This window comes from Leucoraja erinacea, chromosome 27 (genome assembly GCF_028641065.1).
Source record: "Leucoraja erinacea ecotype New England chromosome 27, Leri_hhj_1, whole genome shotgun sequence".
Lineage (NCBI taxonomy): Eukaryota > Metazoa > Chordata > Chondrichthyes > Rajiformes > Rajidae > Leucoraja > Leucoraja erinaceus.
The window spans coordinates 7,808,805-7,833,910 of record NC_073403.1 but is presented as its reverse complement, the minus strand read 5'-3'; the positions used below and the strand labels follow the sequence as shown (position 1 = coordinate 7,833,910).

At 45.5% G+C, this 25,106-nt stretch overlaps 1 protein-coding gene across 1 annotated transcript in view; it reads left to right on the top strand.

Moving 5' to 3' along the window:
- The first annotated feature begins 9,587 nt into the window (after window positions 1–9,587).
- The window catches only part of LOC129710174 (gasdermin-A2-like), a 31,235-nt gene continuing 15,716 nt past the window's right edge, over window positions 9,588–25,106 (top strand). Inside the window, exons 1-3 of the mRNA XM_055656965.1 lie at window positions 9,588–9,910; window positions 22,373–22,584; window positions 24,369–24,561. Of these exons, the coding sequence (XP_055512940.1) occupies window positions 22,374–22,584; window positions 24,369–24,561 (404 nt within the window). The 5' untranslated portion in view covers window positions 9,588–9,910; window position 22,373. The remainder of the gene's footprint in view (window positions 9,911–22,372; window positions 22,585–24,368; window positions 24,562–25,106) is intronic.

Below are 25,106 nucleotides of genomic sequence, written 5' to 3'. Positions count from 1 at the left end.
TTTCTGAGTGAAGTAGGTGACCACTGTTGTATTTCAGGGCTCGGTGCTCAGGCCTTTCTGATTTGTTTTCTATAAATATTAATGTCTTGGTTGTGAAGGTAGGAGTGATTAATAAATTTGTGGATGACATGAAAATTGGTGATGTATGAAGGTTATCCAAGACTATAGCAGGATATAGATCAGACAGAAACTCAGTCGGAGCATCGGCAGATGGAATTTAACCCCGACAATTGCAAGGGTAGAAGATATACAATAAATAAAATTGATGTGCAGGAGGACCTTGGGGATCAAGTCCATTGCTTCCTGAGGGTGGCAAGACAGGTGAATACGATGGTGAAGGAGACTTATGGCATGCTAGCCTGCATGGGTCAGAGCATAGAAATGTAATAGCCTTTGACGGAACTGGGCCTGAACTCGCTGGAGTTTAGAATGATGAGGGGACACCTCATTGAAACTTACCAAAAGGTGAAAGCTTGGATCGAGTGGATGTTGAGAGAGTGCTTCCGCTAGTGGGAGAGTCTAGGACTAGAGGTCATGGCCTCAAAATTAAAGGACATTCCTTTAGGAAGAAGATGAGGAGGAATTTCTTTAGTCACAGGGTGGTGAATCTGTGGAATTCATCGCCACAGAAGGCCGTCAATGGATATTTTAACGGCACAGACAGATTCTTGATTAGTACGGGTGTCAGAGGTTATAGGGAGAAGGCAGGAGTATGGGGTTGAGAGGGAAAGATAGATCAGCCATGATTCAATGATGAGCCGAACGGCCTAATTCGGCTCCTATAAGTTATGAACCTAATGTGTACGGAGATATAATAATAATAATAATCTTTATTTATATAGCACTTTTCAACAAAACCAGTATTTGAACCAAAGTGCTTTACAGAGATTGATTAAATTAATTGAACAGATCAAATGTCAATATATCCATACAAAACAAAAAAGAGAAAAAAGAAAAAAGACACAGAACAGTACACTATAGAAATCAACATGAAACGTCCCCCCGCAGCAGAATTCACTGTGAGGGAAGGCACTAAAAATATCCATTTCTCCCCCTCATAGTCCACCCGAGCTCGGGGTCTATATGTGGCCTCCTCAGCCAACTCGATGTTCTCAGGACCTCTGCCGCGAAGCTGGATCATCGGCGTCGGGTGAACATATAGTGAAGATCTTTGCCTTGTGTACTTTAGCAGCACATCGTGCCATTTATGAGTACAACAGATTGTGCAAAAGAGAAAATAAGCAAATGCAAAATATGATGTCAGCTACAGGGAAAATGCAAAGGAGGTCAGGATCATACCTGGGTCTTTGGCCCTGTGAGGCTTTGATAATAAAATGACTGGTTTGTGGGTGTCTACCCACTGATGTTTGCTCCACTTGGACCAGCTCATTTCCTACATTCAAGTCCAGCAGCAACATTTGCCTCAGAAGCAAAAACATTCCAATCAATAAAGTGTGTAGGGGGGAACTGCAAGACAGACGCAAAGAAGTGCTGGAGCAACTCAGTGGGTCTGGCAGAATCTCTGGGAAAAGGGTGATGTTTCAGGTTGAGACCTGTCTTCACACCAATCAATAAAACTGTTCAGAACACACTTAAGAAACTCCTCTCCTTTACCCCAAATGCTTTTAGGATAGTCGATATCCCTCATTGGATGGCACAGTGGTGCAGAGCTAGAGTTGCTGCCTTACAACTCTAGCGGCCCGGGTTCGATCCTGACTATGGGTGCTGTCTGTACAGAGTTTGTATGACTACCCAGGTTTTCTCCGGGTGCTCCGATTTCCTCCTGCATTCCAATGACGTGCATGTTTATAGCTTAATTGACTTCTGTAAATTGTCCCTATTGCGTAAGATAGAACTAGTGTAGGGGTGATCGGCGTTGACTCGGTGGGGGTGAATGGCCTGTTTCCACGTTGAAACCCCAAACTAAATCAATTAAAATTACTGCGGCTTTTCCACATCTATGTAATTTTCCATGTAATTTGCTCCTCAAATACCGTTTACACTAAAGAGTTGGCCCAATGATGTAAAAAAGAGAAGGTTTCTTTATAAGGTAGACAAAAATGCTGGAGAATCTCAGCGGGTGAGGCAGCATCTATGGAGCGAAGGATAGATTCTGCCTCACCCACTGAGTTTCTCCAGCATTTTTGCCTACCTTCGATTTTCCAGCATCTGCAGTTCCTTCTTAAACATGTTTCTTTATAACCGAATTTTAATAACATTTTAATAACATTACAATATTTTGACATGGTTGAACATGGTTTTATTTTTTATTCATATTTTGGATCATTTTCGTTTTAATTTCTGAAGAAGATGTCTGAAGATAGTCCCTTAAGTTTCAGCTGCTAGGGACTAAATAACCTTGTCTAATAGAACAGCCACTTCAGTAGTGATGGAGACAGTACTCTGGGAGTTGCACCTCAACGGTGGAACGGGCGGAGGATGATGGCTGACTTTAGCGTCACAAGGGCTGGGAAGGCGGATGAAGGCTGCAGCAGAAAAGAGTCTCTGGTCGTCTTGGACTCCATGCTGCTGGATCCTGACCCAGATCTGTCAAGGACCGTGTGGTGACTGAGTGTGCACCAGTCTCCCCACGTTAAACAAAGTCACGCACAGGCGTCCTAAAGGACAGTCATACAATTTCTGAGTGACAGCCGATGATGCTGATGTAACTCCGTGAGTTACACAGCCACAAAATGCAAGTGCAATTGTAAACGTCCATGAGAGGTGAATGAGAGGGGGAGGACAATCTTGTTGCAAGGTGGTCCACTAAATGAGTTTCTAATCAGCAAAGGAGCAGAAAAACAATTCTACCCTCAACGTATCTAATCGAATCTAGTGGTAACTTCTGGCACAAAACCTTGCAAAGCTTTAACAGAATTAGATGTAACTACAGGGCTGAGAAATTACAGACAAAGATCGAGATAAATCCTCACAGTTGGCAGATCTACTGTAAGCTTGAAGCAAATGGCCAGAACAGCGCTCAAGAATTCCATCAGTGATTCACAGCCCCCAGGGTGAATGGTGGATCTTAATTAAAGATTAACGACAAAATAATCCTCGTTTGTTAAAGCAAACAGTTTCTGTGTTGGAATTCCCGTCACTGGCTCTTGTAGATATGGCTCCAAATTGCATGATGAACAAGGCAATATAGACTTTGTCAGCCTTAATCTACCCACAGCTGAGCCCTACGTAAACTCCCAGCTCACAAATATGTGCTGTACCTGGTCACTGTTCAGAAGCAATTTGTGCCTTTTATCTGAGCCTGTGGAGGTGATGTATTATGACTGTGGTGCAATCAACTTCCATTGGGACTTTCAAAAGAAAATTCAAAAGAATCGGAGAATTTGGGGGATAATTGTTGAACTTAAAGCTGACAATTCCTTTGCCGGATGAAGAATTAACCCATAATTCTTCATTGCGAACATTGGGCTTTTTCTCGGGAACTGTAACGTTACAATACTGAACTATTGTCTGCTAAGGCGGGACGGTGGTGCAGCAGTAGAGTTGCTGCCTTACAGAGCCAGAGACCAGGGTACGATCTTGACTACGAGTGCCGTCTGTGTGGAGTTTGCACGTTCTCCCCGTGACCTGCGTGGGTTTTCTCCGGGAGCTCCGGTTTCCTCCCACACTCCAAAGGTTTGTAGGTTAACTGGCTTTGGTAGAATTGTAAATTGTGCCTAGTGTATGTTCGGATAGTGTTAGTGTGTGGGGATCGCTGGTTGGCGAGGATTTGGTGGGCCGAAGGACCTGTTTCCACGCTGTATCTCTAAACTAAATTAAACAAAACGATTTCTGGTATTTTTCTCTTTGCTGTACCTTGTAGGTGTGTATGGTTTGATGGTATTCATGTACACTATTCAATGATTGAATCGGATAGCACGCAAACAAATGCTTCTCACTATATCTCGGTGCACGTGACAATATTAAATCAATACCAATACTAATAATTCCTTTCGGCACGAAGACCTTCTAACTATTTATGCCCCTGTCCCACTTAGGAGACATGAACGGAAACCTTTGGAGACTTTGCGCCCCACCCAAGGTTTCCGTGCGGATCCCGGAGGTTTTTGTCAGTCTCCCTACCTGCTTCCACTACCTGCAACCTCCGGCAACCACCTGCAACCTCCGGGAAACGCACGGAAACCTTGGGCGGGGCGCAAAGTCTCCAGAGGTTTCCGCTCAGGTTTCCTAAGTGGGTTACCAGAATTTATTTTCTGCAATCAATGAAACAGTGACTTTACTTTAGACATTAGACTGTGGAAATACAGCATCAAAACAGGCCCTTCGGCCCACCAAGTCCATGCCGACCAGCGATCACCCCTTAGTCTAGCCCTATCCTACGAACATCAGGGACAATTTACAGAACTTATAGAGGCCAAACCTGTACGCCTTTGGAGTGTGGGGGGAAACAGGTGCACCCGGAGACAATCCGTACGGTCACAAAGAGAGCGCACAAACGCTGTACAGAGAAGGCCCACGGTCAGGATCGAACCTGGGTCTCTGGTGCTGTGAGGCAGCAACTCTACCGCTGTGCCACCATGCCTCAAGACAGCCTCATCATTGCCGCAGAAGTGACAGACCTTCTGCAGCCCTGACTGAGAAACAAACAAGAAGCAGTGGTGAGTTCTAAAAGAGGTTGGAATCACTGGAGATAGTGACACACCCCTTTCAGGAAGGAGGAGGAAAGGTTTATAGTCAAACACAGTTCGTCTCCAAAGATAGACACAAAGTGTTGGAGTAAATCAGCGGATCAGGCAGCATCTCTGGAGGAAAAGAACGGGCGACGTGGAAAAGCTGTTGACGTGGAAAAGCTTTTCCCACTGAGAGTAGGGAAGATTCAAACAAGGGGACATGACTTGAGAATTAAGGGACTGAAGTTTAGGGGTAACATGAGGGGGAACTTCTTTACTCAGAGAGTGGTGGCTGTGTGGAATGAGCTTCCAGTGAAGGTGGTGGAGGCAGGTTCGTTTTTATCATTTAAAAATAAATTGGATAGTTATATGGACGGGAAGGGAATGGAAGGTTATGGTCTGAGCGCAGGTATATGGGGCTAGGGGAGAATACGTGTTCGGCACGGACTAGAAGGGTCGAGATGGGCTGTTTCCGTGCTGTAAATTGGTTATATGGTTATATGACGTTTCGGGTCACCTACAAGAGTCTGAAGAAGGGTCCTGACCCGAAATCCGATTGTCACCCAATCGATTTTCTCCAGAGATGCTGCCTGACCCACTGAGTTACTCCAGAACTTTGTGCCTGTCTTCGGTATAAACCAGCACCTGCAGTTCCTGCACAACACACACCTCCGCCTGGGACCATGGTTGCCATTTCATCTCAACGTTGGGCCCACGTTCTACGTAAATACATCCAATAAGCTGTTTAAGAAAGAACTGCAGATGCTGGTTTAAATCGAAGGTAGACACACAATCCTGGAGTAATTCAGCGGGACAGGCAGCATCTCTGGAGAATAAGCTGTTAATGGACACGGAGGCAGTGGAGACCAGGCTCAATTTGAATGAAACATAACAGCAGCTGCTTGGTTCAGCGTGTGGAGAACATCTCACCATCTGTCGCTGTCCACAACACTTCTGCCTCAATTAAAGTTTGATTCCTTACCTTCAGGAACAATTTCCGAGTTGTTTCCCCTCTACAGCTGCAGATTAAAACAGGTTGTTCACCCCAGGCGTGAAGGATTATCCATAGGTTCAGCATCATCTTTACTGGCAGTTCTTTACAAGGAAGATGTATCATGGTCACATAGATGGAAGCAAAGGCTGCCAGTTTATAACGGCCAGCACCAGGTGATTTCTGCATCTGTAAATTAACCTTTTTTTTTTTTAAACCTGCAGATGCTGGATATCTAAAACCAAACAGAAAAGGCTGGACTTGCACAGCTGGCCAGACAGCCTCTGTGATAAGAGAAACTGAGTTCATTGATAAATTGTGTAGGAAGGAACTCCAGATGCTGGTTTACACCGAAGACAGACACGGAATGCTGGAGTAACTCAGCGGGATGGACAGGAACTCCGGAGAAAAGGGATGGGTGATGTTTCAGGCCGAGACCCTCTTCGGACTAATTGACAAAATGTCTTCAATCTGAAGATGCTGAATATTTGCGACATATTCCATTTTAATTTCTATCCTTGCAACAGGTTAAATGGTCCAATGGCACTTTATTTGTCGAGGTACAGTGAAATGTATTTTTATACACAGTTCAGTACATATCACTATACATAAGCACTTAGATACATCTTAGATAAGCATCTCAGATACAGTACTAGTGTACAGCAGTAGTACACTGAGGCAGTATACAGGGTCGCCAGTTTGGCACCATTTTCAAGTCCCAGTTGTTGTAAGTGCAGGGATCTTGACCAGACCATATAATTGTATACGTTTCTATAAGATTCCCTCTCATCCTTCTAAATTCCAGTGAATACAAGCCCAGTCTTTCCAATCTATCTCATATGACAGTCCCGCTATCCCGGGGATTAATCTCGCACTGCCTCAATAGCAAGGATGTCCTTCATCAAATTAGGAGACCAAACCTGTACAACAAAAATAATTGTAATCAACTATGTACAAAAATGATATGTACAATACAAAACAATACAAACAAACCCACCAGCATGATACAAAGTAAAATAAATATTCTTTAAATTCAAAATATTAAACAACTATTTCCCCATCCTTATTGAGGTTTACTTTTCACCTCCCCCTCCCAGCGGTGCCCAACTGTCCCGGAAATCCCCCGGGGCACCCATGGTCAGCGCCCGAACCCCAGGCTGTTGTGGGGCCCACTCCATCGTCGATACACCGCACTCCCTCCCGTAGCCGATCTGCTCACCGGCACTACATCCCACTATCTTCCACTCTGGACCTCACAACCAGATGCAACAATAGAATAGAACAAAATAGAATGCCTTTTATTGTCATTCAAACAGCTTGGTTTGAACAAAATTGCATTTTCTACAGTCTTAACAGTTACAAAAGAATCCCAAGACCCACACATAACACACTGTACACACTAGTCAAGGCGCCAGGCGAAAGAGGACTGCCTGCCCCTCTTCCGAGGTTACGTCCGGGCCTGGGTGTCACTAGAGAGGGACTACCCGCTGTCTATGTGGGAGGTGGAATTTACCCTTAACAAGGAGTGTAATATAGTGAAGACCGCCAGCAGGATTATTGGTGCTCCACTCCCTTTCCTGCTGGACATATACAGGAAGAGATGTATCAGCAGAGCCATCTCCATCATCAAAGACCCCTACCACCCATCGCATGACATTTTCTCCATCCTCCCATCTGGGAAGAGGTACAGGAGCATTAGCTGCAAAACCAGCAGGATGCTCCTCAGCTTCTTCCCACAGGCTATAAGACTGTTAAATGGACTTTGCCCCCTGCCAAGTATCGCGCACAAACCCCCACACTGCAGCAGAGCCACTGTTGTGCCGCTGCCGGTCGGAACGGCTGTTGAATGTTTAGTAGAGTGTTAAATTTGTTCATGATACATGTATTTTTTTATTTCTATTTATTTTTCATGCACACTGAATGGACACTGGTTGAGCAACGTTTTTTTGTTTCCTCTGGGTATGCGAATACTCAGGAAATGACAATAAAGATATACAATACAATACAACAATATAGTTTAGAAACATAGAAACATAGAAATTAGGTGCAGGAGTAGGCCATTCGGCCCTTCAAGCCTGCACCGCCATTCAATATGATCATGGCTGATCATCCAACTCAGTATCCCGTACCTGCCTTCTCTCCATACCCCCTGATCCCCTTAGCCACAAGGGCCACATCTAACTCCCTCTTAAATATAGCCAATGAACTGGTCTCAACTACCCTCTGTGGCAGAGAGTTCCAGAGATTCACCACTCTCTGTGTGAAAAAGGTTCTTCTCATCTCGGTTTTAAAGGATTTCCCCCTTATCCTTAAGCTGTGACCCCTTGTCCTGGACTTCCCTAACATCGGGAACAATCTTCCCGCATCTAGCCTGTCCGACCCCTTAAGAATTTTGTAAGTTTCTATAAGATCCCCTCTCAATCTCCTAAATTCTAGAGAGTATAAACCAAGTCTATCCAGTCTTTCTTCATAAGATAGTCCTGACATCCCAGGAGTCAGTCTGGTGAACCGTCTCTGCACTCCCTCTATGGCAATAATGTCCTTCCTCAGATTTGGAGACCAAAACTGTACGCAATACTCCAGGTGTGGTCTCACCAAGACCCTGTACAACTGCAGTAGAACCTCCCTGCTCCTATAGTCAAATCCTTTTGCAATGAAAGCTAACTTACCATTACAATCTATTTGATACTTAAGAATATTTGTTTTAATTTGTACTGTGGTGGTGGGTTTGTTGATATTGTTTTTTTTATTGCATATATCATTCTTGTAAATAATTGATTATTGTATCGGTGGAGCGTCATGTGGTCATTGACCAGCAGGTGCAGGTGGTTCAGCCTTGCTGTCGGGGGCATCCACCGTCTCAGCCCCTGTTGCCCGTGCCTGTGAGGTGTCCGAATACGGATCCTGTGGTTATGAGATCAGGCCGTTGCATTCGGCTGCCTGCTCGCTTTTGTTCCTCCGGGGGGGGGGGGGGGGGGGGGGGGGGGGGGGGTTTGTGTGGTGCCATCTGGTGGTCAGGCCACTGGTTAATCGAACCCGCGTTCATCATGTGGTAAGAGGCGCATGACTGAGGGACGGGGATTAGGAAGGAAGTCGAGGATGTGCCCTGCTGCATCGACATGCAGTTACTCTGGGCTCTGCAACACTGCCATTGTTTTTGAAATTATTTTTGTTTAATAAAGCTTGTCCTTGAGTTCACAACATGTGACTCACTTCATTGCGCTTTAATATTGACGATAGACACAAAATTCTGGAGTAACTCAGCGGGACAGGCAACATCTCTGGAGAGAAGGAATGGGTGAAGTTACTTAGTCCTTCTCTCCTGAGATGCGGCCTGTCCCACAGAGTTACTCCAGAAGGTTGTGTCTATCTTCAGTGCAAACCAGCATCTGCAGTTCCTTACTGCACAAAAGGCTTTCTTGGTGTTGAAGTGGTCTCTTTTTCTGGATGTGCCACTAAATACATCCAACCCCATCTTGGAGTATCATTGGTGATATCTTGGAGTATCATTCAGAAGGATGATAGGGCAGTCTGCACCCTAGCGGCATAAACATTGAATTCTCCTATTTCCGATAGCCCTTGCTGTCTCCTCCCCTTCTCAGCTTTCCCTCAGCCCTCGGGCTCCTCCTCTTCCCTTTCTTCTCCCCGCCCTCCCCCCCCACCCTCCATCAGTCTGAAGAAGGGTTTTGGCCCGAAACTTTGCCTATTTCCCTCGCTCCATAGATGCTGCTGCACCCGCTGAGTTTCCCCAGCAATTTTGTCGACCATCATTCTGAAGGACTTCCCTAGTTTTGGTTCAGTTTAGTTTAGTTGAGAGATGCAGCGTGGAAACAGGCCCTTCGGCTCACTGAATCCGCACCGACCAGCGATCACCTGTATACCATTTCTAACATGCACACTGTAAATTAAAATACATCACATGAGTCCAACCTACTGTGAATGTCAGTGTGGTCACTGCTCAACCTGGCGTCATTTCTAACGCCACCGTACGTTAAAACATTTTTAAGGGGGATAGTGAGAGACAAGTGAAAGACAAGACTAGGAAGGTCATTTTTCAAAGCAGAGGCACCAGCTTAAATCAGCTTTTTCTCCATAACTTCATAATTTCTTATCACTGGTAAAGATCATCTGACCGTAATCCAATAAGTGTCGCAATTTCCTGTAACTCTGTGCTCTGCTCTGAATAGAAGTCGCTGTGACCACATTCGCTGCAAGATCTGGGACTGTAAGTGTGCTGTCGAGAATGGCAAATATCAGATGAGGATTAGACTGTGTGTTTGCCGTCAAGGTAAGCCTCAAGCTCTCGTTATTTTGGGGGTACTTTGTCTCCCCAACTCCGATTACGCTCAGACAGCTTTTTTAAAAATCATTTTGAAGCTGTTTCTTCTGAAGCTAAAAGAGGAATCTTTGACAGACCAGGGGGGTCTGTACGGAGTTTGTCCATTCTCCCCGTGACCTGCGTGGGTTTTCTCCTGTTGATCCAGTGTCCTCCAACACTCCAAAAATGAACAGGTTTGTAGGTTAGACACAAAATGCTGGAGTGACTCAGTGGGACCTCTAAGGGAAGTATATCATTAAATTGGAGAAGGTCCAGAGAAGTTTTACAATCATGTTCCCGGATCTGCACGTATTTATTTTAATTTTTTTTGGAGATACCGCTCGGAAACAGGCCCTTTGGCCCACCGAGTCCGCAGCGAATAGCGATCCCCGCACATTAATGTTATCCTACAAACATTAGGGACAATTTACATTTTATACCAAGTCAATTAACCTACAATCCTGCACGTCTTTGGAGTGTGGAAGGAAACCGAAGGTCTCGGAGAAAACCCACACGGTCACGGGGAGAAGGTACAAACTCTGTACAGACGGCACCCGCAGTCGGGATCGATGCTGGTTCTCTGGCCCTGTAAGAACTGTAAGGCAGCAACTCTACCCGCTGCGACAGTGAAGCATAGGATGCTGAGGTCTGACCTTACAGTTTAAGCGGAGCATAGAGAAGGTGATCAGCCACAGTCTTTTCCCTGTGGTATGGGAGTCTACAAACAAGAGGATTTAGGTTTAAGGTGAGAAGTGGGAGCAAGGTTTAAAAAATAATCTGAGGGGCAACTCTTTCGGACAAATAATGGTGCGTATATGGAATGAGTTGCCAGAGGAAGTGGTCAAGGCAGGTAGAACGATGTCATTTAAAACATTCATGACCAGGCATGTAGACAGGAAATGTTTGGGGGTGCAGGCAAGAGGGGTCAGCATGATCGAGTTGGGCCGAAGGGCCTGTTTCCATGCTGTATAGCCCTTTAACATTATGATTTAAATTAGAGCCTCACCACACTATGGTCAGGTACATTCTCGAAGAGGAACAAAATCTTCTCCAAGGTTTGTCGTTGTGGGTTGTAAATAGTTTGCTGGTCTAAATCTGGGTTAACTCATTCACCATTGAAGTTCCTGTTTGAGTATTGTAAATACTTCTGTAAACTGGGTCACAGGCATATGAAAGCTTAAAGAGAAAATATCTTGCGCTGCTCAACCATTCAGTAATAGCAGGGCTGATCTATCACCACCGTGGGTTGAGAGGGAAAGATAGATCAGCCATGATTGAATAGACAATAGACAATAGGTGCAGGAGTAGGCCATTCGGCCCTTCGAGCCAGCACCGCCATTCAATGTGATCATGGCTGATCGTCCCCAATCAGTACCCCGTTCCTGCCTTCTGCCCATATCCTCTGACCCTGCTATTTTTAAGAGCCCCATCTAGCTCTCTCTTGAAAGCATCCAGAGAACCTGCCTCCACCGCCCTCTGAGGCAGAAAATTACACAGACACCACTCTCTGTGAGAAAAAGTGTTTCCTCGTCTCAGTTCTAAATGGCTTACTCCTTTTTCTTAAACTGTGGCCCCTGGTTCTGGACTCCCCCAACATCGGGAACATGTTTCCTGCCTCCAGCGTGTCCAAACCCTTAACAATCTTATATGTTTTAATGAGAATCCCTCTCATCCTTCTAAACTCCAGAGTGTACAAGCCCAGCTGCTCCATTCTCTCAGCATATGACAGTACCGCCATCCCGGGAATTAACCTTGTAAACCTACGCTGCACTCCCTCAATAGCAAGAATGTCCTTCCTCAAATTAGGGAACCAAAACTGCACACAATGCTCCAGGTGTGGTCTCACTAGGGCTCTGTACAACTGCAGAAGGACCTCTTTGCTCCTATATTCGATTCCTCTTGTAATAAATGACGGATACTGCTCCAAGAACTTATGATATGAACAACACTTAGATTCTGTCTGCGAAGGCCAGCTGGATCTCCTGGTTGGTAACGATTTGAAGAAGGGTCTCAACCCGGAACGTCACCCATTCCTCTCCAGAGATGCTGCCTGTCCCGCTGAGTTACTCCAGCATTTTGTGTCTATCTTCGGTTTAAACCAGCGTCTGCAGTTCCTTCCAACACATGCTATTGATTTTAACACTCCTTCCCATTCCCGTACTGGCATTTCTAGCCTCGGCCTCTGAGACAGTCTGAAGAAGGGTCCCAACCCGAAACGCCACGTATCCTTGTTCTCCAGAGGTGCTGAGTTACTCCAGCACTTTGCATCTTCATTTGTAAACCTCCATCTGCAGTTCCTGGTGTCTACATCTTCCTTAGGTTGGCTGATTCCGCATTCCCAGTGAAAAATAAAAATAAGGCAGTGACAAATATTTGGGAAAATAGCAAGGGATTAATGGGATAGTCCTATCGATGAGACGGCATTGGCACAAGGGGCCGAATGGCCGTCAGAGCAGTATCCTTCTGAGATTCTGCGCAATTATGGCACCAGGAGTAAGGTTTTTGGCCCGGTTACTCAATCAAGCTGGAAGTATCTAAAGAGTTGGAAACTATTTATTTGTCGGGGACTTCCTCCCATATCTCAGGGGAGCAGGATCGCAACAAAAAAAAGAATCCAATTACTTTTAAATCTAAAAATACAACACTGGTTTTATTTTTCTGTCAGGGTTGATGTGTGTGAGATTCATAAATCCCATTCTGTCATGCAGAGTTCATCTCTTCAAGCTGTTCTCCTAATGCCCTGTCAGACTAGGTTTGCACACTTTGCTGAATGTGTAGCTGATGGATAGACGGTAGTCTTTTGAACAAGCATCCATTGTACATCAGTGTCTTCCGCAGTGTGACACCTCTCCTCTAACCCCTCTCTTCCCTCAAACAAACGGTACAGACTTTGTGGTAATGATTCAATCCCAGAAACCTTTGTGTTTGGAAGAAATGTATAATTAGAGGGAAGTGAAACATATAAGATTGTTAAGGGCTTGGACACACTAGAGGCAGGAAACATGTTCCCGGTGTTAGGGGGAGTCCAGAACCAGGGGCCACAGTTTAAAAACAAGGAGACGAGGAAACATTTTTTCTCACAGAGAGTGGTGAGTCTGTGGAATTCTCTGCCTCAGAGGGCGGTGGAGGCAGGTTCTCTGGATGCTTTCAAGAGAGAGCTAGATAGGACTCGATAAGATAGCGGAGTCAGGGGATATGGAGAGAAGGCAGGAACGTGGTACTGATTGGGGATGATCAGCCATGATCATATTGAATGGCGGTGCTGGCTCGAATAGGCCAAATGGCCTACTCCTGCACCTATTGTCTATTGTCTATTGTCTATTCAGATTCAATTTAATTGTCATTGTCAGTGTACAGTACAGAGACAACGAAATGCATTTAGTGTTTCAGATTCAGATTCAGATTCAATTTAATTGTCATAAAATTGAATCTATTGTCTATTGCTTAAGTGTTATTTTGAGGGAGAGATAGATAGATTCTTAATTAGGATGGGTGTCAGGGGTTATGGAGAGAAGAGAGGAGAATGGGGTTAGGAGAGAGCTTCAACCATGAGTGAATACCAGAGTGGACTTGATGGCCCAAATTGCCTAATTTTTCTCCTATCACTTATGACCTTATAGGTAGAAGAAGGAGGGAGGATTTTATGGGTGAGATCAATAGAAGGCAGGAGATTTGGGGAACTATATACACTGGCATGCACTCGATAGGCCAAATGGCCTGTTTCTCTGTGTATTTCATTATGAAAGAGTGTGCGTAATTCACAAACGTTGATCTTCCAGCAAAGTAAATTTACTGCAGCAGAATTAAAGGCCGTCTAGTTTAGTTTAGTTTAGAGATACAGCGTGGAAACAGGCCCTTCAGCCCACCGAGTCCGTGCTGACCAGCGATCCCCATATACCAATACTATCCTACACACACACACTAGGGACAATATACAGTTTGTACCGAAGACCAATTAATCTACAAACCTGTACGTCATTGGAGTTTGGGTGGAAACCAGAGCACCTGGAGAAAACCCACGTGGTCACGGGGAGAGCGTACAAACTCCGTACACACAGCCCCCCCGTCAGGATCGAATCTGGGTGTCTGGTGTCTACCATGCCACCCCTAACTAGACATTTTAATACAATATTGATATAAGGACAGTGTAAGCTAAGGTATTGTCTGAATTACCTCAACCCCTTTGTAGACATTGGAATTTGTCTATGGAACAGATGCCCTACAATGCTGCAAACTATATTCCTCACTCTGTATCTACCCCTTTGCTCTACTTATTTTACTTGAGTTTGACTTGATTGTATCTATATATTTGATTTGTTTGGATAGAATTGAAAAAAAGCTTTTCACTGTACCTCGGTATCTGTGACAATAGTAACCTAGACTTAAAGGCCTTAATTTCAATCACCTGATCTAAAATAAATTAAAATACTAGCCCTGTCCCACGGTACGAGTTCATTCCAAGAGCTCTCCCGAGTTTTGAAAAAATCAAACTCGTGGTAAACACGGAGAATGAACTCTCCCGAGTTTAAAAAAAATCAAACTCGTGGTAAGCACGTGAGATTTTTCAACATGATGAAAAAATGAACGTAGTCTGGTGTCTGTCGTCTGAGTCTGTCTCTCTCTCTCTCTCTCTCTCTCTCTCGGGGACGTCTCTCTATTTCCCTTAGCGCTAACTGAGGCGGGTACCGGGAAGATTACTTTCCCATTTTCTAACGGCAGGTAAGCAATCTCAGCCTTGGGAAGACTCGTGCTAAGTCTTTGTTTTCAACATGATGCCCCAAAAATGTCCCCACGACCAGCCCCAAAATAAACACCAGTACCCCGTTTTATTTCGAGTGGCCATTTTAACAATCAACGAGCCAGCAAATCTTCCGAGTTCGGATCATGGCAAATTACCCGGGATTTAAACTCTTGGAATGAACTCACGTACCGTCCACGGGGTAACAGGGCATTTCCGAGTTAACGGGCAAACTCGGGAGAGTGTACCGTGGGACAGGGGTTTAACGGGCTGAGTGCCATTTGTTCGCATTGACGTTAAGTGAGGGGACTTGTGCATTTATTTTCCGTGACCAGTTGACCCAGTAGTAACATTTATCAGATTTATCAGTTTGGCAGAACCAGAAGACATAGGGTCTGAAAAAGGGTCTCGACCCGAAACTTCACCCATTCCTTCTCTCCAGAGTTGCTGCCTGTCCCACTGAGTTAGTCCAGCATTTTGTGTCCATCTTATGTTTAAGGTATGAGGGGGAAAGGTTTAATAGGAGCAAGCTTTTTCATGCAGAATGTACAGAAGCCAATTAACCTCCAAACCTGTACGGGTTTGGAGTGTGGGAGGAAACCGGTGCACCCGGAGAAAACCCTCGCAGTTCACTGGGAGAACGTACAAAGACCGTACCCGGGTATCTGGCGCTGTAAGGCAGCAACTCTACCGCTGCGCCACTGTGCCACAATGGATTCTGTTCCAACTTGGAGGCTGCAATGAATCAAACCCTTTCTCCAGATCAAATAAATGTGAAGCTGTACATAGTCCTGCAGGCCGTGTTATTCCATCATCAATCTAAGTCTGGTTGTTGGATCAGAGCATTCCTCCTCCTTTATTAGTTCGTAGTGTTGCGAAAGATCATTTCATTAGCCAGCTCCAGCGGTCAGCATGAGCCTGCACGTTATCAATGTTTCTAAACAAGACAAATGCGTGAAACAGCCACGGATTCTCTGGTTGGTGCCGGCGTGATCTCAAATTCATTTCATTGATTTCAAAGGTCTCCAGCTTCACGGGTACAGTTGTGATCTGACTTTAAAACTGAGGCCTTTGCCCTTCAAGTTGGCACAGTGCCAGGTTAACTTGGTCTTACTGGTTGGCTGCAAGCAACATGTACTTTGCTCATAAGGACCTATATGATCACGATACATGGACGCTGGTTGCATTTGTTGAATGAGGAGGGGGTGAGGGGGGAGGGAGGCCGAAGATTCAATAGGAACTCGAGGGGTGACTTTTATATACAAAGGGTGGTGGTTGCATGGAATAGCAACGTTACAAAATTTTGAGATTTTAAAAATCAAGTCTGCAATTTATCCCATCAGATAAAGCATAAAAAGAAGTTTAATTTGACATCTAATTCACTTTCATATTTTCAGTATTAAAAAAGGTATGGTCATTTTCATACTCGGAAATTAACATCTTGTTCCCTATTGATTTTCCATTCTTAACACAAAAGCTGTGATCGAGGACAGTCAAACGGCCATAACTTTATTAAAAATTAAGAGAACTGAAAGAAATTTTCAGTTATTATAGATTGAAGCATTCTGAAACAAATATTGAACAATCTTACTTGGATGACCTGAAATTAAAGCAGATAATTAGTTAGTTACCCAATTGGAGCTAATTCCAAAATTCAATTACTAGATCTAAATATCTATCCATTTCTTAAGAAAAGATTAACATTTTTAAATAGCCTAAGTGTCCAAAGAACATTCACCTAAGAATTCACAATAAAACATGATTTTTAAATCTCTTTGACATTAATTTATAGGCCAAATGGAAGGAATTTAGTGTTCAATTGCTGTAAATTAATGGCCATTTAAATCAGCTTGCGAGTGGGTTTTTCTGGAACGCGATGGTTTGGAATGTTGCCATTGTGGTGGATTTGAAGCCCATATGCGGCATGAAAGATACTGTGGGTTTGAATGGGCCCCCAAGTCACGTACTCGCAACTTAAAATTTTGAATAAAGGGATCTTAAGAAGCACTTTTTAATGTAAAAATAAACAACCTACCTTGTGTTGCCCCCTACATGAGATCCGTCCCGTTGGCGGCGTTTGCGGCTTTAGAGGATGATTTTTAATCTACTATAAACAATTAAATAACCCAATCTAGTTTAAAAACTAGATCGAACGAATGGCGCTGCGATTTTTCGTCAGCAACTAAGTAGGCTGAACAACTTCAATTTCAATAGCCTAGAGAAAATCGCGTTTTAAACTCGCCCCCCCTCTCAAAGGCGCCAAAGTCGTGCACACGGGCAGCGACAGAACTGCAGCGCCGCTGAAGGTTAGATTTGCAACATACCTACATGGAACGAGCTGCTGGAGGAGGTAGTTGAGGAAGGTACGACCACAACGTTTAAGTGACATTTACATGGGTACATGGATAGGATAAGTTTAGAGGGATATGGGCCAAACGCAGAGAGGTGGGTCTAGTGTAGATGGGACATGTTGGTTGATGTGGGCAAGTTGGGCCGAATGCCCTGTCTCCACGCTGTCAGGCTCTATGCTGGAATAACTCAGCGGGACAGGCAGTATCTCTGGATAGAAGGAATGGTGAAGAAGGGTCTCGACCCGAAACGTCACCCATTCTTTCTATCTAGAGATGTTGCCTGTCCCGCTGAGTTACTCGAGCATTTTGTGTCTATCTTCGGTGCTGTGTTCTGTGCATTCCCAGCTATTACGTACGGGACTGAGTCATGACAAATATTGCACAATTATTTTTTTGCCTTTTGGATGATTCAGCTGACAAAAGAAAGATTGCAAAATAATTCTCTTGGAGGTTTGAAATTGGAAATTCCACAGCGACCCTTTAATTTCATCAGTGTCTGGTGAAACGTGTATGGGTTTAAAAGTTGCAAGACAATTCCTCCTTTCACAGCCTGCCTGTGTACATGCAGAAGGGGAGGACAGGAGTAGCACAAGGACTGCCAACATCTGGAATTGGGAACTGAGGACGAAAGTCAGGGTGCGTGCCGTCCCTGTCACAACATTTTTCCACGTACGTGAGTGCATTTTTCTTATTCAGACCTGAAACATCACAACGTTGTCCCCAGAAACAGGCGGTGGCGCAGCGGTAGAGTTGCTGCCTTACAGCAAATGTGGCGCCAGAGACCCGGGTTCGATCCTGACTACGGGTGCTGTCTGTACGGAGTTTGTACCTTCCCCCCCCATGACCTGCGTGGGTTTTCTCCGAGATCTCCGGTTTCCTCCCACGCTCCAAAGACGTACAGGTTTGCAGGTTAATTGGCTTGGTAAATGAAAAATTGTCCCTCGTGGGTGTAGGGTAGTGTTACTGTGCGGGGATCGCTGGTCGGCGCGGACCCGGTGGGCCGAATGCCCTGTTTCCACGCTGTCAGACTCTACGACTCTATGCCTATTCCAACTAGGAAATAGAATTCATCTTTATTTGATGCATTAATGGATGTTGTGCTTGGCACCATGCCCAATGAAGCACAGGTGTGTAGGTAGCTTGGCTTGGTTAGTGTAAACAATGTGTGTAGGATAATGTTAATATGCAGGGATCGCTGGTCAGCTTCGGTGGGCCTAAGGGCCTGTTTCCGCACTGTATCTCAAAATGAATCAGGAGTTAAGATTGCACAATAACACTGTTGGCTTGGAGCTTAGTCCTGGGGTTTCAAAGACAGATGGTTACACTGGCTGACACTCCAGTGCTTCTCTTATAGGTGTTGCAGGTGGAGCCTCTCAAGGGGCAAACCACTAGCTTTGCTGCTCTTTTGGGTGAATATAAAATATCTGATGGCAGTATCTTGAAGAGGATCTGGCGAAAGGCAACAGATCCTCACTATGTAGGTGAGAGGGGCAGGGTTTGATGTGAACCTGAGGGGCATCTTTTATATTCAGAGGGTGGTGGGTGTATGGAACGAGCTGCCAGAGGTGATAGTTGAGGCAAGTACTATCACAGCATTTAAAAGACATTTGGACGTGTGCATGGATGGGGAAGGTTCAGAGGGATTTGGACCAGGAATCCCAAGGGGAGTGACGGTGAGGCACGTTCCAGATCAAGAATTATTCGTCTTTGCCTGACTATTATCATTTGATTTGTGCCATTCTGCACCAATTCGTTTTAATTTAGAGATACAGCGTGGAAACAGGCCCTTCGGCCTACCGAGTCCGCGCCGACCAGCGATCCTTGGACACTAACAGTATCCAACACACACTAGGGACCAATTCACCATTTGACCAAGCCAATTAGCCTACAAACCTGTACGTCTTTGGAGTGTGGGTGGAAACCGGAGCAATGGGAGAAAACACACGTTCTCTCTTTGACTGTGCGGGTTCAATCCGGGTGTTATGGTTCCCTCCTACATCCAAAAGTGAATTGGCCTCTGTAATTTGCCCCTGGTATGTGGAGAAAATGGGATATCATAGAACTGGTGCGAATGGGTGGTCAGCATGAACTCAGTGGGCCGAAGGGCCTGTTTCCATGCTGTATATTTAAACTAAACTAAATTGTGGTGATATGCATTCTCCACTGTAAGACTGCAGCAGATACTCTGATTTATTTATAATCAAACATGTAGAACACCTTTATGATTGCAGAATAAGAGAAGTGGCTGATGTTTATGACGTTACGATGCCCCATATGTTCCTGGCAGGGTGACATCTACACCACTCAGGTCTTTGCTTTGAAGCTGATTTGACAGTGGGAGCAACCTACCCGTTTGGGTTTGTGTTTGCAGTGTTTGGATGACACTGCTACTTGCTGCTCATGACTTCAGTAATTGCCAAGATTTATGCCTTTGGATAATCCGGTTTTGTTGGCATAAGTGGTGACTCCACCTGGCAACCAATGATGCATCGCACCCAGAGACTGTCATGACCTCTACACTTGGATCCTTGGTGCTAAATTGTGTTGGTGGTGTGGAATCACACTGCACTGTTGAGGCAAAGGTGTGCGAGGTTTGCTGTGGACTATCATAGGGGCATTGAGTCATACAGCTTGAAAAATGGGCCCTTCGGCCCAAATTGCCCAAGCTGGCCAACATGCCCCATCTACACTAGTCCCACCTGCCCGCGCTTGGCCCATATCCCTCCAAACCTACCCTACCCATGTACCATATCAAAACACGTCAAAGCGTTTTCTGTGATTATAGACAATAAACAGTAGACAATAGGTGCCATTCGGCCCTTCGAACCAGCACCGTAATTCAATGTGATCATGGCTGACCATACAAAATCAGATTAGTTTGGAGTAGAAGAGAAATAATTTGGGGGATTGTCTGATGGGATCGCATCCGATCCAATTTAGGAGAATAAGACTTTGGAGGGATATGGGCGTAATTGAGGCTAATGGGTTTAGGCCAATATGCCAAGTTGGGCAGCGTGGACAAGGTGGGTCAAAGGGCTTGTTTCATTGCTGTACAACTCCATGACTCTATGAATCTACAAGGAGTCCACAGCGCTTTGATGGGCCAAATGGCCTGCTCCTGAACGCTAACAATTTTATGATTTCACGATTTTGAATTTATTTTAGGAGTGTGGAGATGCACAATAATTCATTTATCACCATTTTGCAAATCAAAATGAAACCAAGTGAGGCACAGATAATTGTCAAACCCAGCGAACGTTTTGATTTTAATCAAAGAAAGGGGATGAAAGTGAACAAAGTCGTCCCTCTGGTTTCAGTAAAGGTCATAAGGTCATGTGGTAGGAGCAGAATTAGGCCATTCGGCCCATTAAGTCTACCATTCAATCATGGCTGATCTATCTTCCCCTCTCAACCCCATTCTCCGACCTTCTCCCCACAACCCCTGACACCGATATTATTCAAGAATCTATCTATCCCTGCCTTAAAAATATCCATTGACGGCCTCCACAGCAGATTGAGGCAATGAATTCCACAGATTCACCACCCAAAAACCATTTTATGGAAATGTATTGATTTCACCAAACATGCACAGACTGAAGTCTGTGTAGGAAGGGACTGCAGATGCTGGTTTAGCCCGAAGAGAAACAAAAAATGCTGGCATAACTCAGCGGGACAGGCAGCATCTCTGGATAGAAGGAATGGTGAAGAAGGGTCTCGACCCGGAACATCACCCATTCCTTCTATCCAGAGATGCTGCCTGTCCCGCTGAGTTACTCCAGCATTTTGTGTCTATCTTCGGTGCTGTGTTCTGTGCATTCCCAGCTATTACGTACGGGACTGAGTCATGACAAATATTGCACAATGATTTTTTTTGCCTTCTGGGTGATTCAGCTGACAAAAGAAAGATTGCAAAATAATTTTCTTGGAGGTTTGAAATTGGAAATTCCACGGCGACCCTTTAATTTCATCAGTGTCTGGTGAAAGAGAATGGGTTTAAAAGTTGCGAGCCAATTCCTCCTTTCACAGCCTGCCTGTGTACATGCAGAAGGGGAGGACAGGAGTAGCACAAGGACTGCCAACATCTGGAATTGGGAACTGAGGACGAAAGTCAGGGTGTGTGCTGTCCCTGTCACAATATTTTTCCACGTACGTGAGCGTAATTTTCCTTATCCCGTCCTGAAACATCTCAACGTTTCCCCCAGAAACAAGCGGTGGCGCAGCGGTAGAGTTGCTGCCTTACAGCAAATGCAGCGCCAGAGACCCGGGTTCGATCCTGACTACGGGTGCTGTCTGTACGGAGTTTGTACGTTCCCCCCCGTGACCTGCGCGGGTTTTCTCCGAGATCTCCGGTTTCCTCCCACTCTCCAAAGACGTACAGGTTTGTAGGTTAATTGGCTTGGTAAATATAAAAATTGTCCCTCGTGGGTGTAGGGTAGTGTTAATGTGCGGGGATCGCTGGTCGGCGCGGACCCGGTGGGCCGAAGCGCCTGTTTCCGCGCTGCAGCTCTAAACTCTAAACTCTAAATGCTGCCTGACCCGCTGAGTTTCTCCAGCATTTTGTGTTTTGTTATGGTACACCAGTCATTGAAGGTAGGCATGCAGGTGCAGCAGGCAGTGAAGAAAGCGAATGGTATGTTAGCTTTCATAGCAAAAGGATTTGAGTATAGGAGCAGGGAGGTTCTACTGCAGTTGTACAGGGTCTTGGTGAGACCACACCTGGAGTATTGCGTACAGTTTTGGTCTCCAAATCTGAGGAAGGACATTGTTGCCATAGAGGGAGTGCAGATACGGTTCACCAGACTGATTCCTGGGATGTCAGGACTGTCTTATGAAGAAAGACTGGATAGACTTGGTTTATACTCTCTAGAATGTAGGAGATTGAGAGGGGATCTTATAGAAACTTACAAAATTCTTAAGGGGTTGGACAGGCTAGATGCAGGAAGATTGCTCCCGATGTTGGGGAAGTCCAGGACAAGGGGTCACAGCTTAAGGATAAGGGGGGAAATCCTTTAAAACCGAGATGAGAAGAACTTTTTTCACACAGAGAGTGGTGAATCTCTGGAACTCTCTGCCGCAGAGGGTAGTCGAGGCCAGTCCATTGGCTATATTTAAGAGGGAGTTAGATGTGGCCCTTGTGGCTAAGGGAATCAGAGGGTATGGAGAGAAGGCAGGTACGGGATACTGAGTTGGATGATCAGCCATGATCATATTGAATGGCGGTGCAGGCTTGAAGGGCCGAATGGCCTGCTCCTGCACCTAATTTCTATGTTTCTATGTTTCTATGTTATACAAAATCTTTTCTCTCTCTCTCTCTAATCAACCATATTGATTCCCTCGTTTAAGGATGTTTAAAAAAGCAATGGAGCAGCTGATCAGCCAGATTGATTGTGGAGGTGAGCTGACGCCAGCCACCAGTGCGTACGAGTCGGAGAGGTTTAAGCCTCTGTGCCTGGTCCACAGGAGACGTGGTGGCCCATTCTGGAGAAAGGCCCGGTACCGTGGCACGGATTTCAAGCTGAAGCAGATACTGGCTGATGGAAGCAACTTACCGACTGGTGGGTCTCCCCCTGTTCAAGTGGACACTCGTTGACCGTGCGGTTCTGACCTTGAACCATCCCATTCACGTTTACCTGCCGCCCCTTGGTAACGTCATCTTAAACCACGGCACTGGGTTATACATCAGCATCAGCTCCCTTGTCCCATCTACTACCTCCAGCTTGCACCAGTTGACTCCCAGTTCAGTCACACTCTACAGCTCTCAACCTTGTCCATAAACCTCTCCAGGATTATCTCTCGTCTTTTCTCTATTGCAGAATTATCACATTAATGCTTTAACATCTTGCCATTCATTGCATTAGATGCGTAGTATCTGATCCAGTCACATTTCTTGCTTTAGTTTCCTCCCACACGTTTGTAAGTTCATTGGCATCTGTAAAATTGTAAATTGTCCCTAGTGTGTGTAGGATAGTGCCAGCTAGGGTGGTCGCTGGTCGGCCCGGTCACAGTGGGCCAAAGGGTCTGTTTCCACGTTGTATCTGGGAGTCCAGAACCAGGGGCCACAGTTTAAGAATAAGGAGTAAGCCATTTAGAACGGAGACGAGGAATCACTTTTTCTCACAGAGAGTGGTGAGTCGGTGGAATTCTCTGCCTCAGAGGGCGGTGGAGGCAGGTTCTCTGGATGTTTTCAAGAGAGAGCTAGATAGAGCTCTTAAAGATAGTGGAGTCAGGGGATATGGGGAGAGGGCAGGAACGGGGTACTGATTGGGGATGATCAGCCATGATCACATTGAATGGCGGTGCTGGCTCGAAGGGCCAAATGGCCTACTCCTGCTCCTATTGTCTATTGTCTATCTCTAAAGTCAAAATTCTGAACAGAGGACAAAGACCACTGGTTGGCTTCACTGAATCCTTGTCATTGATGGAATTTGCAAAGTTGCATAGGTGGATTCTTCTTCTTTTCCCCTCTTCCTCTCTCAGCTGCTTTTCCCCTGTGATCGCTGCTATCGAGCCATTGTTATCAATGTTGGTGGGAAAGTGCAACAAGCTCACAGTTATTCCTTTAACCGATGAAACAAGATTGAGAAATAGAAATCCTTCATCTGTGTTAGATGTTTAGTTCAGTTTAGTTTAGAGATGCAGCGCGGAAACAGGCCCTTTGGCTCACCGAGCCTGCGCCGACCAGCGATCCCCGCACACTAACACTATCCTACACACACTAGGGATAATTTTACATTTGCACCAAACCAATTAACCTACAAACCTGTGTAAGAACAAACTTCTTGCGTATGGCGTCCACAGTCTAAAGTTGTAGGACAACTTGTTCTATTTGATCTATTTGTTTGTGCAAGTCGGGTTGATTGCATTAGTCGAAACAGGCTGGACCACGTGAAGTTTGCAATCTCCCACCCCAAGAAAGAACTGCAGATGCTGGTTTAAATCAATGGTAGACACAAAATACTGGAGTAACTCAGCGGGTGAGGGGGCATCTCTGGAGAGAAGGAATGGGCGACGTTTTCAGGTCGAGACCCTTCTTCACACCCATTGTGTCTCGACCCGAAGCATCGCCAATTCCTTCTCTCCAGAGATGCTGCCTCACCCGCTGAGTTCCTCCAGCATTTTGTGTCAAGCTACAAACCTGTACGTCATTGGAATATGGAAGGAAACCGGAGCATCCGGCAGAAAATCCACGCATGTCACGGGGAGAACGCACAAGCTCCGTACAGACAAGCACTCGTAGTCAGAATTGATCCCTGGTCTCCAGCGCTGTGAGGCAGCAACTCTACCGCTGCGCCACCGTGCCATCCTAAAATGGTGATATGTTTTATTTATTTTCATGCAGTTCAGCAGACTGACATGTCCTTCCAGTTTTCGAAGTCATTCGAGCGGCCGATGAAAGGGATGGCCAAGCTAAGTATCGATCCACTGGTGGGAAATGTTGCGATTACAAATAAAGTGAGAAAAACCATACAGCTGGAAGGAACCAAGCAAGTTTACATCAGAGTGTCAGATCTAACTGAGTGCCTGGAAAACAGGTAACGCACAGCGATAATGATATCTCTAATGTGGTCAACTTTAGTCATTGATTGTTTAGCTTAGTTTAGTTTAGTTTAGAGATACAGTGTAGAAACAGGCCCTTCGGCCCACCGAGTCCGCACCGACCAGCGATCCCCGCACATTAACACTATCCCGACACACACTGGGGACGATTTTACATTGATGCCAAGCCAGTTAACCTACAAACATGTAGGTCCTTGGAGTGTGGGAGAAAGCCGATCTCGGAGAAAACCCACGCAGGTCACGGGGAGAACGTACAAACTCCGCACAGACAAGCACCCTTTGTCAGGATCGAACCTGGGTCTCTGGCGCTGCAAGGTGGTTGTTCGATTGTAAGATTGATTAAACATTGAAACAGGCCGTTCGGCCCACCGAACCCATGCCAACCATCGATCAAACATTCACACTAGTTCTACATTGTCCCACTTTCTCTTCCACTCCCCATCCACAATTTACGGAGGCCGACTAAACTACAAGCACGCACGTTCTGGGAGGAAACCGGAGCACCCGGGGGAAACCCACG